Raw genomic sequence first — 16,026 nt, forward strand, 5'->3', positions numbered from 1 at the left:
TTAGCTCTTCCAATAGATATGCGAAATACTTTTGCTCATGCACCAAAATTTTGATATAACTATACAACATCATAGACATTACATACAAGCAAGAGTATAAAAACAAATGCATATACAATACAAACCTGTTGTAAATCATCATTATACATAGAAAATCTGACCAACATTCAAAAGACTCTCCTGAGGAACATTGTAGATAGCACTATGCTCTCTACAAATCTTCCTAAGAAACGCATATACATAGTCAATGGCTATCTTCTTGTAGAACCTCGCTTCCCTCCTGGCTCGAACCACCGTGTTACCCATTATGTGCACCACTCCCGCATCACGGCACCCATTTATGAACTCCAGCTCGTCTACTCCACCACTCATCTGGCTGGATGCTGTCACCGTGTGACTCACCCGTTTCACAGGCGTTATTGACTCTACTGAATCAAATGTATCAAAAGTTGCCAGATTCTCATTCTCGTTTCCGTTCCCAACCGTGTCTTTGAGCTGTTGCTGGCTTCCGCAGATGCTGTACTCATCGGAATCCGAACAGCCCCCTTCCATCATCGATTCAAGGCGGACATACAAGAAGAGGCTCTCAAAGAGGCGTTTCTCGAAGTCATCATCTTTCTTGTGCAAGTCTCTGTATCCGTACCTGTTAACAATGGAGACGATCACATATATATTAGTGTTCTTTCAGTTAAACCAACACCCCTAGTAATCACCGGGTAACACTGTTTCACATGGGTTAGTTACCTGGCGACACAACGGAACATGTGGAAGTTCTTTGGACCAATCCTTTTAACGAGGAACCGCTCTTCCTCGGGGACGGTGTAAACTGGGAGGTTCTTGACGCACACGAACACCACAACGGAGTGAATGGCCGGTAGGTTTGTAATGAAATGAGAGAAAATGTGAGGGACTCCACTGGCTAGCTCCGTGTAAACGAGACCAACCCCGGGAACCCGAACAAGTCCAAGGCTAGGACCAAGTCCGATTATCCAAGCCATTGAGACTTTACTGTGCATTTCAAACTCGTATCGCTTCAAAGTTCCGTAGTGCCATACCGACATGATGAGGAGAAAAGCTGCAGCTATTACAAGCGGTACCCAACCACCTTGGTCAATTTTGAAAAGCATGGCCGAGAAGTAGGTGCATTCCACGACAAGTGAGAGGATGGTGAATATGAGAACCAGAACCCAATGGCAACGCCACACGAGGATCATGATCAGCGTCATAAGAAGTGTTGTCACGAGCATGACAATCACTACTGCGGTCCCATAAGCGTTTCCTATCTGACTCTGGTTCTTGAATCCAGCAGTAACAGCTATGCAAAGGATCATTAGGATCCAATTGATGTCAGGAACGTAAATCTGACCGAGGAATTTCCTAGAAGTATGCACCACTTTCACTCTTGGAAAACACCCGTGGGCTAGAGCTTGCTTGACTAAGGAAAACGTCGCCGATATCGTGGCTTGGCTCGCCACAATCGCTGCAGCTGTTGCAATAATGAACATTGGCCAGTATACACTTCCTGCAAGAACATATGTATTTACTTAATTCTTATAGTTTTCTACACAGATCGAAAGATGAATATAATCAAATAAGAAACCTGGAATGGAGCGGTAAAATGCATCAGCCACATGATCCGGATGCCTCCTAATGTAGGCAGCTTGTCCACTATAAGCCAAAAGAAGGCAAGGAAACACGATTACTGTAAAAGCAATTTGCACAGCTGAGACCGGAAAATGCGATAGATCAGCGAAGAGTGCTTCGATTCCTGTCAATTTCATGGGAATGGCAAGAAAAAAAAAAGAAACAATCAAGATCAAGAAAATATGAATAGTCCAAGAGCAGAACCAGCCACATCTTGTGTTCTTTACCTGTTATACTAAGCATAATGCCTCCAAGAGAGGTCCAGCGATCCCGACCGCCTCTTTTGAAATACCGGTATATATAAACTGGGGAGAAAGCTTTCAAGACGCTAGTGTCGTGCTTCCAGATATTGTACATACCAATACTTGCAATAGAGAGGAACCAGAGAAAAACAATGGGCGCAAAAAGCCAACCAACCTTGTCTGTTCCATAATGCTGTACACTAAACAAGCTGACTAATATCACAACAGCAACAAAAACAACAACACCTGTAAAAACAACCACATACTTATGATTATCATAGATATCATATGTTTCAAGATGAAGTTGAACGCCTGCAAAATGCTAACATATACCATTGCTTATGTGAGGAAGGTTTACTCTTAACCCACCAGCAGCTGAGAGAACTGCAAAAGATATAAAAATACAAATGAATATTGACTAAAACACATAACTATAAGAAGTAGTTGAGTAAATGTAAAGGTAAAAAGGAAAACAAACAATGGAGGTTGCATACCCGAAATGGCTGGAGTAAGGATTCCATCGCCGATGACCATACAGGTACCAACAAGAACTAAAATAAGAAGAGCAGTTTTTCTAGAAGTATGCTTTTCTAACCACCTTTTGGTTTTGGCAGCAAAGGAATGCTCATGAAACGTAGTACGGCTGTAAGTAGTAAGCTCTTCATCAGTGCGGTGCTGGTTCTGAATTGTCTTCACTTTGGCATGTCTACAGAGTAATGAATACAGCGCAAAAGTCCCACCTACAACAAAAATCAAGTCAGTAACACACCAACATGGACCCAAAAAGGAGAAGCTTGTGGAATTGGTTCATAATATATACCTTGACCGTTATCATTTGCTTTACAAACAACGAAAACGTATTTGAGAAGAGGGATGAGTGTGAGTGAATAAATGATGAGAGATAGAGCTCCAATGACATCTTCAGGATCTTTGATCCCATGAGGAAATGTATTGTAGAAAACATAGAGAGGAGAAGTCCCCAAATCTCCATATACAACACCGAGGCTCTGAAACGAGAGCTGCAGAAGCAGAAGAGCCGAGAATTTCTGCAAAAATGTTGTTACAGTAATGTCATCAAAAAGTCTTCATTAATTAATAGTCTGATGAATAAATAAATAAAAACTCATCAGAGAAACAATAAGAATAAAAAAAAGAAAAAGTGAATACCTTTTCTCTGTACATGTTTCTGAGTCGACCAGCTTCTTCATCCATAGATTGATCAAGCTTCTGGTCCAAATCCCACATGCTACCTCTCTCATCACTCTCTTCTTCATCAATCTCACCACCCATTGTTGCTGCTTCTACTTTTGCCGCCATTTATTATACTAACTTCTTTTTTTTAATTATTCTAACACATCAAAGCTCCTCCTTTACAAAGCCCAGATCTTTTACAACCAAAACCTGAATTTGGCTTCGAATATTCAAAAAAACTGGGAAATTTCACAAAAAAAAAAGAGCAGACTTTTGAAGAAAAAAGGAAAAGTTCCCAAAAGAGGAATGTCGTAAGAGCTAACTATACCAATCAAAAACTCATAAAAGAGCCAAAACTGAGAAAAGAGATGGAATAGTATAAGGTAAAGATCCTGATTATTAACAAGCAGCCAAAGATAATTTGGAAAATGTAACAATCAAACCAAACCAATTCATAACTTGTACAGTAATAATAATAAACCCCGATCAAAACAAAAACAATAAAGAGAATTCCAAAAACCCCGACACTATTTCTATGGTTTATAAAACATAACACATAACGAACTGCAAACACCAAAAAGAAAAAGAAAATAAGTCTTTTTTTTTTTATGTATAAGAAGTAGATTCTTACAGTGTTCACCAAAAAAAAAACCAAAAAAAAAAAAAAAAGAAGTAGATTCTTACAGTTTCATTTGTGGGTCCTGTTCGATTCAGGACCATCGAATATATAAAACAATCTAATCTCTTGTTGAATATTCAAGCAGCCCAAAAACGAAGATTGTTGAAGTTACCAGAGGAAAAGGAAAGCAAAAAGAAAAGAAGAAGAGCTCTGTGTTTTGTCTGAGAATTGAGAAAAGAAAGGAAGAAAACGCAGGAGAGAGCTGCGTTTTTGTCTTCTCTAGCTCTCCGTCTGTAACGTAACTAATGAGAGTTGCTTTCAAAGAGAGAGAGAGCTAAGAAAGAGAGAGAGAGAGAGAGAGAGAGAAGAAGAAGTACTAGTACATATGATTCTGAATTCTTCTGACAGAGATGAACATGGTGAGTTCTTCTATTATTATTATATTTGTATTATAGTTATCAACCCATTTTTTATTATATAGTTTTCAGATTGGAAAGTACAATTCTTTTACACACACACAAAGTACTCTTCATTTTATTTATCAGGGGGGGGGGGGGAGGAATATTAACTTCTAAAAGGTAACAAAAATATTTGAGATTAACATAGTTTTATAAATTAAAAAAAAAAAAATTAGTATGAAATTTTTTTATTGTAGTGCCTATACCACTGGATCAATCAATTATATAACTATCATTAAAGAGAATTATCCTATTTTCTTCAATCGACAGAAAAAAAAAATATTAAAGAAAAGGTTGGTACAAAGAAGAATCTAAAAATGATATAAAAGTAGTGGTTCGTGGTGCTAGTAGTGCTTTTATTATTATTTATCATCAGTTGAATTCAAGTATACATTTGATGTATGGTGTTGACAAAAATAAAATTTCAAGTTCCTAATAATTACGTATCAGTATAAAAATTGATTGGTAACGTAAAACGTAACGGGTCAACGGAACTCATCAACTGAAAAAGAAAAGATAACGGGATGATTTTGTCAGACGAGTCTGTCAGCTTTTCATAATGTTACAAATTAAATTAAATAATTAACGACATGTTAAATTTAGGTATTAAAGTTCCGAATGGTAACCATACCGCACTACAAAACCGCACCGCAACAGTGTTGTAACAGTGTCAAAATATCTGCATATACATAAATATCTATATATTTTTGTTACTATTTGCACTGCACCGCACTTCTCCGCGGTAAAAAAACGCAGTTACTATTCGAAACCTAAATTGTTGTAAAACAATAAATCAAGGTATTTAAATCTTGGATCCATTCCTCTCTCGAATTTTCTTCTATAGTTTATATGCACATCTCGATCTAAATACCCAACATCTTTACAAAAAAATTATTTGTTAAATATTTGCCTGCGTCATAATTTTTTTTATTAACCAATTGGACCAACCACAAATTAAAACATTCAGTCATTCACAAATGATTTAGAAAATTTCACTAAAGGTAAATTTTATTGTTTTCACCTATCTAACAAAAGCAATATTTTTATCGTTTTAATTAGCAAAAACAAGATAACAGTAATTTTGGGTTAGATTTTAATTGAAAGAAGCTACTGGATTTTTTATTTTTAATTTATTAAAAAGAAGCATAAGATTTCTCCAATCATTTTTGTATCTTACATATATACATATTTTGGTATTGGTTGCAAATGATTGATTTGGTAGATAAATTATATATGGTCGTTAACTTGCTTTGACCTTACTTGTAGAAAAAGACATATGTATATATGACCGGGTAAACAAAGTAATTTGTCCATTTTAAGTAACCTTGTATCCATTGACCCCGTACTTACCCTTTTCGGCAACTATAATTAATTTACTAAGTCCAATTCCAAATTATTTATTATATTATATGACCCTAATTTTGAAAAATGTTGACACTTTTGCTGTTAAAAAATAACATTCAAAAGATTCACAATACAATTCATTTCTCTATGGACTGATATATATATTAAACTATATTATTTCATGCCATTATTTAAGCATCAGAGAATCACGATGAGAATGAAGTTGTATCATGTACATGGAGGGTAATACATATATTCTTTGTCATAGCATTTTATCGACTAGGTCAATGATTCACGAAGACAACTTTCAATTATTTATTCCGTTCAATATAACGAACTGTAATTATCTTGATTAAAAATAAAATTACGCGGACAACTGGACGATGCGTAACGCTGAACCAAGTATTCCTACAAGAGTCCATACCTTTTAATTTGGTTGTACATATATATATATATATATGCACATGAGATTTTGTTTTCTTTTGTAATAAAACTCCCATCACATGGCTTTCGTTAAAGTCTTTGTTGTTCCAAAATAGTGTATATATAGATTGATCATAGCAACACTATTCAACATTAAAGCCAAAAAAGATATAGATTACTGGATTTTCGATTATATCTCTTAGCTAGTAGTCGATACATATATATATTCTTAAATGTGGACTATTTTTATGAAGTATCAACACGCCACGCCATTACATTATTTCGGAATTCATCAAGCTAGAGCTAGTTGTGTAAGCGAGAGATGCATGCAACGTATACTACGTCGTGGAATATACGTGTGTGTGTGTGTGAGAGAGATGGAATTAATATGGTATCACAGTATAAACTAATAATAAAAATAAAAATATTCTGAATATCGATCGTTTTATGTTTTGCTAGATGATAGAAACTTCTTAAATTTCAATTATAATCGAATATTGTCATTTATATCCCTAGATTACCAAACAATTGATCATTTTGCCTTCATATACAATTCATTTATGATCATATACATATATATGTGGCTACAAATTAGTTTTTCTTTCTCCTTTTTAATGAAAAAAAACAAATTATGTTAATGCCGATGTATTGTAGAAATGATAATGCGAAAGGTGCGCGCACCCACGTGGTTGTATGCTAAATATAAACAATACGACAGCTGGTACGGATAACTAATGATGTATATATGTGGTCCTAGCTCGTCCAAACACACACCAATCCGAAAGTGTTGTTTTTTCTTCTTCTTCTTCCAAATTATATATAAGAGATTCGAATTAGTACTAAACATTCAAATTTGTAATCTAATGTTTAATGTAAAGTGCTTACCAAAGATTCTAAATACCACACAATTTATCATATAATGGATTTCAAGATTTAGAGAAATACACGAATCCAAAAGAGTCAAGATGTAAATTACTAAAGAATATTGTAAATATGAAAAGTTTAGATGTACTTAAATGTAAGTGCAAAATCTCTAGTAGATAGCTTTTTCTGATATGTATCCAATCATTAGTAATAGTTTAATTTGTTTATGGTATATCAGAGCTAAAAACATTTAATCAACCTATATATGTATGTACGTACGTACTTCTTTCTTTTGGCCATCGATCAAACCAAGTACGTATGTTAATCTTTAAATCCAATCACCAGTTGAGATTCTCAGACCGATGAGACTGACTATATCAATCAAGATGATCCGAAGAATATATAAAATTTCCAGCCATTGCTCATTGACGCTAACATAGTAAAAAATGGGGTTTTGTCAAATTCATGTTCTTTTGTGGTTATGAACTATATATATAGCCGAAAACATTGATGCATCAACAACTTCAACAACCACATTATACTATATATATAATCTCTGCCACAAGCAACAACTTCGACAACCATGGTTGATATATATATATATTCAAGCTCCTCTATGGGTGTGATCATTTCATCGTATAACAAACCTTTGGTGTCATGTTCCTCCACATATCCTCTCATTTCTTGTGGATGATGTGTGTCTCTAATCTCGCTCGTCCTTTTTGGAACATGCTAGATATGCTTTGATTTGGTATTCTTTTGCGTTTCCCATCCAAAAATCTGGATATATTCATAACTGATAAAAATTAAAACATCATACAAGTATAGTATTGATTTTTCTGTGAAACAAACCACATTTATTTTTAGAAATTTATGGTATTCGTTAGAATTTTTCTGTGAATTGCTAGCTATCTATATTAGGTTTTTTCCCTTTTGCCTTAAAATGTGACCGACCATACTTTGAAGAAAATTTAGAAAAAAAAATCAGAATTATCTTTCCCCACATTTGTCTAGATTATGTTTGGTCCATGATTGCAAAAAGAATAATATATATCCTGATTAAATTAAGAGACATAATAATCGATATACAATAAACTTATTTGTTCAGACGACAAAAAATAAATAAAAAAGAAAGGTATTTGTACAAAGTTCATTTATTTATGTCGTGTATTTATTCGTACGTGTTTTCGTGATCGCAGCTGCAATTGGTTTTGGCATACTATGTGAATGTGATGTATGTGTGATCAGTGTGAGTTTGATGTGATGCCATATATTATGAAAACACAATATCACATCGGATTTTTAATAACACGTAGCACGATCTTACTGGTGATGGATGACCCATGTCCCTGCAACGATGTCGCGGGGCATATCTACAATTGAAACTCCACATTTTTATTTTTTACTCAAATTTATGTTTTAACACCGTTACAAAATATTTATATAGACTTTCTGTTTATTTGACCTTTAAATATTAATTCTATATTGTGGTTTTCATTATTTTAAAATATTAATAATTATTTTCAGTGCTATTTTGACTTTGGTTAAAATTATTTGTGGTAAAAATTATTCTTTTTATAATAATTTCCCTTCAAAAATTATTCTTTTTGGGATAATTTCCCTTGAATTTTTTTTTTTTATATAGTTCCGGATATTTCTAGAAATCTTTAGATTGAGTCAAAAAAATATTTCGTAATAAATAATTTGAATTGCACCAAAAGAGGAGTAATGGGATTCTTGTAAACCTAGTTGTTTATATCATCATAACGATAGGAGGCGAGGTTGAGAAGAATATTTCCTTGTGAAGCAAGCCTCTTCTTTCTCTTGGTCATAAGGTAGGGTTTCTTCACGTCTTCAAACATCCGAAGAGTAAAATCGATTATTCACTCCTTCCACACGGGCACTAGAGTCATGGCAATGCTTAAGCGCGCTATTAGCATCGGAAGAAGCGGAGGAGGTCTGAGTTATCGTTCACTTTCTTCCGGGAAGTCCAAATCTCTCCACCATGTCGATACATTAGGAATGGTTAAGGCTCTTGAGGCGATCAACGTACCCTCGACACAAGCGGAAGCAATAACCGGCGCCTTCACCAGTGGCCTTGAGTCAGTGATGGAGAAGGTCAAATCCGACATCGCCAAATCCGAGGCAACTCTTCTTTTCCAAACTTTCGTTAATTATAATTAGTACTACTTGTCTAACTATTATTGTTTTCTTGTATATCTCTTGCGTTGTGAACTTAAATTTAGAAACTGTTACGGTATCTTGTAGTGTTGATGACAAGTATCTAAGAAGTAGCGATGTGTTTTTTTATATCTTGTGTTGTGAACTTATCTTTAGAAACTGTGTTACGGGATGTGATGATAACCTCCAACGAAACTGATCTCCATGCCGTGAGTTACTCTTTAGTTTTCTTCTCACTAGCTAGGAATGGTAGAAGATATGTTCTTTCCAACTAAGTGTCCTTGATTGTCTCTTTGTGCAGGAGTATCAATCAACTCGTATTGCAGAAGAGGTTCGAATGCTGCGAGCCGATATTGCTACAATGCAAGCCGATCGGAGGTATTTTGACTCAGCTTTTTAATATTTGTAATTTGTCCCATTTAAACTAATTAGCTGACCTTTCATTTGGAACAGGTGTGATCATGATATCCTCATACACAAAGTTGACCAGGTATAGTTTTTTTTTTTTTTTTGCAATTATATGGTTTCTTTTCCTCTATTCATTAATCTATATCACACTAGTGACTTTAGGTTAGTAAAATCAGAAATCAGAAGAAGTAATACATGTGTTTTGGGTATTTCAGGGTTTTACTCAGTTGAAATATGAGTTCCAAGCATCACATTATGGAGTCTTGAAGGTTGCTATATGTACAATTGCTTCTGTGACAGCAACTGGGGCCTGCATCGTATTCTTGTTGTGACCGACGAAAATCCACCGACTCAAACATATCGCATAACTAGAATAACTCGTGGACTTTTTGGGTTTTGTGCTTTTTCTTATTTTCATAAGATTATAAGAAGTCACTTTTGAAAGTTCAACTTTTCCACTTTCACTTTTATATATATATATATATATTAGTCAGGTTTCCACTTTCCACTTTCCACTTTCCATGTGTTTATGAATAATTGGTTTGTATTTTATTTTTTATTGATTTTTTCAGCTATATTATATTTTCTTTTTTAATTTTAGATTGTATTTGTATAGGAAATTTATTGAGTTTTATCTTCATTAGTACTTGATAAATTAAGTGTGTCTACTATAAATCAATGTATAGATCTAAACGGAAGTACCATGGAGAATTATACAAGAACATGTGTTTTAACAAATTAAGTATTTAGCATAGATTGATGAGTGGGTGTAAACGGAAGTGTCGTGGAGCATCATAAAATAACATGTGTTATTAGGATTCCTACCCAGTACCAAATATAGATCTAGATGTTAATTTTGTAGGCCTTTTAATATGTTGGCCCGAAAGTAGAAACTGATTTGTGGGTTTCGGGGGGATTGTTGTATTTTTTTTTGTTACATTATTTCTTTATATATTGTCATAATTTAACTTTTTGTTTTAAGTTTTTTTTTTTGGTTTTGACGTAATTTATATCTCGTTCTGATCATTTTTATACTATTATATATTCGTTCTGGTTTTTTGTTTAATATTTTTTTGTATTTTAATATTGAACAATTTTAAAATTTAACATATTAGTATAATTTGCTTTATATTTAGTTCAATTTTTTAATTATGTTTTTAAAAAATTTTAATTTTCAATTTTTATGAAAGATTGTGAATTTTTTATTTTGTTTATTAGTTTACCATAAGTGATCTATTGAAACAAAAATAATTAATATTGAAACTTTTAAAGAAATATTATTTTTGTTGTTACTATTTTTATATGTGTTTTTAAAATGAGAATTAGTAAGTTTTTTTATTTTATTTTTAAATCAATTATATTTTTGTTTTATAATATAAAATATAGAGAAATTGATACTAATAACCTTTTTATGATACCATCTTTTAAAAATACCCTCTTTTTTTACCATTTTCATTTTTGCCCTCTCTTAAATTTTAATGGCCATTTTACCCTTATTTGAAAGAATATTCTTTCCCAAAGGAAGGAATATTTCTTCCTTTGATTTCCCGCCAAAATTTTCCTGCCAAAAATTTTTTTTTTCAAAATTTTCCCGCCAAATTTTTTTAAGGGTTTACAAGATTTTTTAAAGAGTCTTTTAAAGGGTTTAAAAGGGTTTTTAAAGGGATTTACAAGAGTTTGTAAATGGTTTTTAAAAGATTTGTAATGGTTTTTAAAGGGTTTTAGAAGCTTACAAAGGTTTTTAAATAGTTTTTAAATGATTTAAAATGGTTTTTAAAAGTTTTTATAAGTTTATAACAGTTTTAAAATGATTTACAAGGATTTTTAAAGGATTTTAAAAATTTATAGAAGTAACTCCCTATATCTCTCCTTGTCATCATTTCTTCCCAAAAAGTTTCTCCTCCCACTTGATTCTCTGTTCATTTATCTTCATCAGACGCAGCTTCCTATTCCTGGCTTTAGCTTCTTCAACTTCCTCGTGCCTGCCCTCTACTTCAGTCTGAATATCATCCAAGATCTTTACTCCACTGTAAGCACCCCAGAAGCCAAAGGTGGAAGCTATCACCAATGACCAAACACGTCCCCCAGTGCTAGCTTTTTCTTCATCTCTGCAGAAATCAAATAAATTTCAGCAACTATAACTAGTATAAACCCAAAAATTGTCAAAAGAAACAAAAAAAAGGAACTTTACCCACGAATATTGAGTGATACACAGGAAGAGTCTAAAGGACGAACTTTGTTATCTGCAAATTTTCCGGTTCAAAGAACAGAGCTGAAGAGAATAATTCCAACTCCATTAAGCAATGATTAGAAAACTAGTAAAAAATATAAGGCCACAGAGAAAGAAGAAGTGTACCCACGAAATCACAAGACGATTCAAACGTACGGACTTTTTTTATCTGAGAAGTTTACGGGCGAAAAGAAGAAATGCTGCAGAGAAAAATAACCCAAATCCAATCACCAAATGATTAGAAGAACAAGAGAAAACATAACCACGAGAAAGAAGAAGAAGTCTTACCCAAGAAATCACAAAAGGAGTCAAACGAACGGAACTTATTATCTGAGAAATTTACCGCGTAAGAACAAATGCTGCAGGGAAAATCCCCAATTCGATTAAGAAATGATTAGAACTAAGAGAAAACAAATTCACAAGAAAGATCAAGAAGCGGTACCCAGGAGAAGCAGCGAAGATTCAGAAGAACTGACGTTGTATATTTTCCGGGAAAAAAGAACAGACTGCAGAGGAAATAGAATCCATATCGATTGAGGAAAGTTCGAACTAATATAAACTTGAAGATCTTCGAAAGAAGATACGCTATCCAAATGCTTGATTCACAAGAAACGAGTTAAAAAGTACGGACTTTGATTTCCGGGAAAACATCGCAGAGAAAAACCCAAAATTCGTTAAAGAAATGAGTAGAGGAACTTAAAGAAAACATATGGCATCGAAAGAAGAAGAAAAGCGTTACCTACGAAACTCTTGCGTCGCAAGGAAGCGTTCCTTCAACCTCAGCTTCTTTTCCCAACGTCGTGCTCTGGTGTCCTCGCTTGCTTCTTCGATTCTGTACAACTCTAGAACGAATTCAGTATAAGATAATCTGATATTTTCAGAAGATTGAATTCGCAGATGAGAATCACGGAAACTACTCAATCGAGTATCACAGAGACAAATGAGACGAGACGAGACGAGAGTATATATACTGAAACTCCAAGGCTCTGTTCTATCCCGATAGTTAAAAACGTCGTCGTTTACTGACATTTTAATCATCCCAAACCGACCCGAACCAGGTTCTTTCTTCATTCAATTCGAAATTGAATTAATAACCAATGATAAAACTGACATTACAATCCCAACGTTTATGTAAAGAATTAAGATTAAAGATTTAGGGGTTGTATGTTGAATTTGATATTTTATAAGATTTTTAAGTATTTTTTTTTTAAATCACATGTTATCCAACTTTTGATTTTTGAATCTCTTTTGTCTTTTTAAAACTACTGTTATTGAATTTGGAATTTCTTTTGAAACGTTCAAAATAATTTACAATCTCTTGTTATTGAATAAATGAGTTTGGATTGGACTCTCATTTTTACCATTGGTTATAATTTATAATTATGATATATGTTTGTCGTTCTTCATAAGATTGACCATTTTTTTTTTTTGACGCTATCATAATATATAGGTTTGAGTTTTCACTTTTCAGATTTGGATTGAATATTTTGGATTTGGCTATTTTGGGTTTAAAATTTTAAAATTCATTCATTCGAATATTTTTAAATTTTAGGTTCAGTTTGGATTAAGGTCGGATTTTATGGGTTCGGATTATCTAAAGTATTTTTAAAAATCTAAACTTTTGTGTCCAAACCTATCTTAACTACTCGAAAATATCCAAAGTGTCTAAGATTTAAGACTATATTTTACCTTAATATACTTACATGTAACTATTTAAAATGCTTGAAAACTTGAATATTAAGCACATAAGTTATTACACGTAATGAATATTACTAATATATTATTACTATGTATTTTTATGTTTGGACATGTTCGGATATCCATTTAGATTTCGGTTTGGATCGGGTACGGATTTTTGGATCTTGAATTTGAGAATACGTTTGGATATTTTCAATTTTCGGATTCGGATTTGGATATATTTTCAATTAATACTCATCAATTAACATTTTTAAAAAAGCTAGGTAATGACTAACGAATCTGCAAACCAAATGTTTATAACTTTCACTTGTCAAATATATAAGGATGATTTACCAGTGACCAATTTCAGAAGTTCACAAATAATATGACATTCTCTAAATATTGGCAGAACTAGCTTGTGTGTTGTTTTTAGCTTTTATGACATGTACAGTAACAGGGTAGAAATGAATGGTAGTTGGGTCCGTATAAAATGTGACACTATCAAGGACAAGAAAACTAATAGAATCTACAGACGAAGAATGATTTCAAACATTCTTCCTTATGAATCTGTTGCCATGCGTATGCTCTTGTCTTCCTTCCTTATAACCAGACAAGTTAAGCCAGGGGAGGCAAATATTTGCTTCTGTAAGTCTCGAAGGTCAAGAAAGTTGAGATGGAGAGAGTTGAAGTTCCTCCAAAACCCAAAAGGTCTTTTTCAGTAGACAAAGAGATTGTTTAACTGGAAGTGATTAGACCAGTGAGGTTTGTGCATAGACATGAGCAGTTAGGTTCGGTTAAGTTTCTTAGGACGAGGCGTCTGTCGCGATTACTCATTAGCTTAATGAGCGGTAACTTCTGCGAGACTTGGCGCCAGATTTCCTTCACTGCGCCATTTGGGTTATCATAATCAAAATACCGTTTTACCTGTGTGCATTGCAAATCATTCGGGTATGAGAAACATGCCAAGTTATGTAAGAGAGTCAAATATTTGAAGAGGTCAGAGGTTGAAAAGAAGGAGACATACTGATCTCATCTCTCTCTGATACTCCAGGATCTTCTTGGGTTTTATTTTCCTCAGCATCTTAACCAGAAATCCGGGATGCAGAGCTGCATTAGCCTCAACAAAAATCGAAAACTTTCTATAATCTATAACGTCTTCGAAAGGTAACTCAATGCTATCGCTAACAATCACGGGCACGCACAAACTGACAATGGAGTCAAAGAGTCTGCAGGCGGATGGTGTGTCACCAGCAGGATTCAGACAGAACTTTGACGTATGCATTCCTTTCGTAGCAGCTCGTCGATTTTCCCTGGATTGAGTTCCATGTTTTATTGTTACATCTTCTTCCTTTTCAAGGACTTGGAATAGCAAATCACGAACTTTTCCACCCTGAAGACACCCAAAGAAGCAAGCAGTCAGAAAGATCAATGTTGTCTTCTTCTTCAAAAAAAAAAAGGCTGTATCTTTCTCCCCTGTTTTGAGGGAGATAATGCTACAGTATATTAGAAATTCAAATTACAATTCTTCTGGATCTTGTCCCTTGTACTGAATTCCCTATAAAACTCTTAGATCATTAAAAAGTTACACATTCATTCTTCAACTTAACTGCTAGAGTCTGCTACGGCCACAAAGTTTCAACATTTCACAAATAGCTATTCGTTAGTCACTACCCCTAGTCACCTAAAACCTAAGAAAGCTACACAATTGAAATATTTTGAGCTCTAAGCCTCTAATTATTCACATTTACAAGATCAACTGCAAAAGGAAAAAGAGACTTACATCTTTGCGATATCGATTTCCCATGAAGAAGAGCAATGTCTTGCGAGCTTCCACTCCAATTTCCCCATTGAAGAGATTGACCCTATGAGAGTAAGGTATTACCACATCCTTGACAAACGATCCTTGATCAGGCCTCAGCCTCCCGAAATCCGCCACGAGCAGAACAGCATTTTTGACCCGGTCCAAGATCCGATACAACGCATTAGGATCACCGGCGGGTATCACGTGATCTCGCCCACCATTCCTCCTCCACCACTCTTGACCTTCAAGCCACTCCATCAACCCTTCCTGCATATTCTCATCGCTGTAGCCGGATCCGGGTTCAACGGGTCGACCCGCATTCACAATTAAGCTGAGGGAAGAGAAGACAGGGACGTAGAAGAGATCAGCGTCGGCAGGATCCAAGACACGGACAATCGGAGACCCGGATCGATCCACTTCGGGTCGATTCAGATCAGAGAAAAGATACCACTCGTGCATATGCTGATGACCCGGATACTTAAGCGTGGTGACGTCATCGCCGGGTTTTTTGATTCCGCCGCGAGCGATTGAGTGCTGCTCGATAAGACCATAAGTGAATCTCTTGGGGAGATTGTACATGTAAACCCTGACCCTAGGCTGAATCGGAGCACGACGTCCTTGATCATCATCATCTTCCTCGCGTATGAGCTGGCGAGGGAGATCGGATGAGGAAGGGAGGGAACGACTCACGGAGGCGTTGAGAATTACATAGATGGCGATGACGGAGACGACGGCGATAGCTGCTCGTTTGAGAAGGGAAGATTTACGCGCCATTGGAAGGAGGTTAGGGTTTTCAGGTGAGAGAGATTGAACTTAGCTCAATACTAATGAAGATGACTGTTGTTGTGATTTGGGTTCGGTACATTTCGTGCACATCTCTTCCCCAACAGCTCATGCTAACTTTCACTTAAGTGTACATTTATAATTATTAACTAATCAGGAAG

The 16,026-nt window shown here is 34.8% G+C and overlaps 3 protein-coding genes across 4 annotated transcripts; 1 reads left to right on the forward strand and 2 right to left on the reverse strand.

Annotated features, from left to right (window-relative positions):
* Positions 1–38: 38 nt before the first annotated feature.
* LOC17889014 (potassium transporter 11) lies at positions 39–4,156 on the reverse strand. Of its 2 annotated transcripts, none has more exons than XM_006293645.2 (9): positions 3,762–4,156; positions 3,054–3,287; positions 2,707–2,932; positions 2,381–2,626; positions 2,220–2,270; positions 1,872–2,132; positions 1,601–1,768; positions 745–1,522; positions 39–643 (listed from the first exon to the last, which is right to left on the reverse strand). In XM_006293645.2, the coding sequence occupies exons 2-9, from the start codon at positions 3,201–3,203 to the stop codon at positions 142–144; spliced, it is 2,382 nt and encodes a 793-aa protein (XP_006293707.1). In that variant the 5' UTR covers positions 3,204–3,287; positions 3,762–4,156; the 3' UTR covers positions 39–141. The 2 variants fall into 2 exon arrangements, with proteins under 2 accessions (XP_006293707.1, XP_023640470.1); XM_023784702.1 differs by having other exon boundaries at positions 3,054–3,316.
* Positions 4,157–8,696: 4,540 nt separating this feature from the next.
* LOC17888667 lies at positions 8,697–9,706 on the forward strand. Its single transcript, XM_023784633.1, has 4 exons — positions 8,697–8,930; positions 9,268–9,344; positions 9,420–9,456; positions 9,590–9,706. Exons 1-4 carry the CDS (start codon positions 8,697–8,699, stop codon positions 9,704–9,706), a joined length of 465 nt encoding a protein of 154 aa, XP_023640401.1.
* Positions 9,707–13,651: 3,945 nt separating this feature from the next.
* On the reverse strand, positions 13,652–16,013 carry LOC17889666 (probable arabinosyltransferase ARAD1). The gene is made up of 3 exons (XM_006296049.2): positions 15,062–16,013; positions 14,306–14,671; positions 13,652–14,205 (listed from the first exon to the last, which is right to left on the reverse strand). The coding sequence occupies exons 1-3, from the start codon at positions 15,854–15,856 to the stop codon at positions 14,017–14,019; spliced, it is 1,350 nt and encodes a 449-aa protein (XP_006296111.1). The 5' UTR covers positions 15,857–16,013; the 3' UTR covers positions 13,652–14,016.
* Positions 16,014–16,026: the final 13 nt, after the last annotated feature.

The sequence above is a fragment of the Capsella rubella genome, unplaced genomic scaffold, assembly GCF_000375325.1.
Source record: "Capsella rubella cultivar Monte Gargano unplaced genomic scaffold, Caprub1_0 scaffold_4, whole genome shotgun sequence".
NCBI lineage: Eukaryota > Viridiplantae > Streptophyta > Magnoliopsida > Brassicales > Brassicaceae > Capsella > Capsella rubella.

Bases quoted from the DNA above. Each gene is read 5' to 3' on its own strand.
- LOC17889014 (XM_006293645.2), bottom strand. From the start codon at position 3,203: ATGGCGGCAAAAGTAGAAGCAGCAACAATGGGTGGTGAGATTGATGAA. The intron at 2,627-2,706 runs GTATATATTATG...TTTTTGTTGTAG, and splicing joins AGCAAATGATAACGGTCAAG to GTGGGACTTTTGCGCTGTAT. The intron at 2,271-2,380 runs GTATGCAACCTC...TATCTTTTGCAG, and splicing joins CCTTACTCCAGCCATTTCGG to TTCTCTCAGCTGCTGGTGGG.
- LOC17888667 (XM_023784633.1), top strand. From the start codon at position 8,697: ATGGCAATGCTTAAGCGCGCTATTAGCATCGGAAGAAGCGGAGGAGGT. The intron at 8,931-9,267 runs GCAACTCTTCTT...CTCTTTGTGCAG, and splicing joins CCGACATCGCCAAATCCGAG to GAGTATCAATCAACTCGTAT. The intron at 9,345-9,419 runs GTATTTTGACTC...CATTTGGAACAG, and splicing joins ACAATGCAAGCCGATCGGAG to GTGTGATCATGATATCCTCA.
- LOC17889666 (XM_006296049.2), bottom strand. From the start codon at position 15,856: ATGGCGCGTAAATCTTCCCTTCTCAAACGAGCAGCTATCGCCGTCGTC. The intron at 14,672-15,061 runs GTAAGTCTCTTT...GGGTGTCTTCAG, and splicing joins GAAATCGATATCGCAAAGAT to GGTGGAAAAGTTCGTGATTT. The intron at 14,206-14,305 runs GTATGTCTCCTT...CAATGCACACAG, and splicing joins ATCAGAGAGAGATGAGATCA to GTAAAACGGTATTTTGATTA.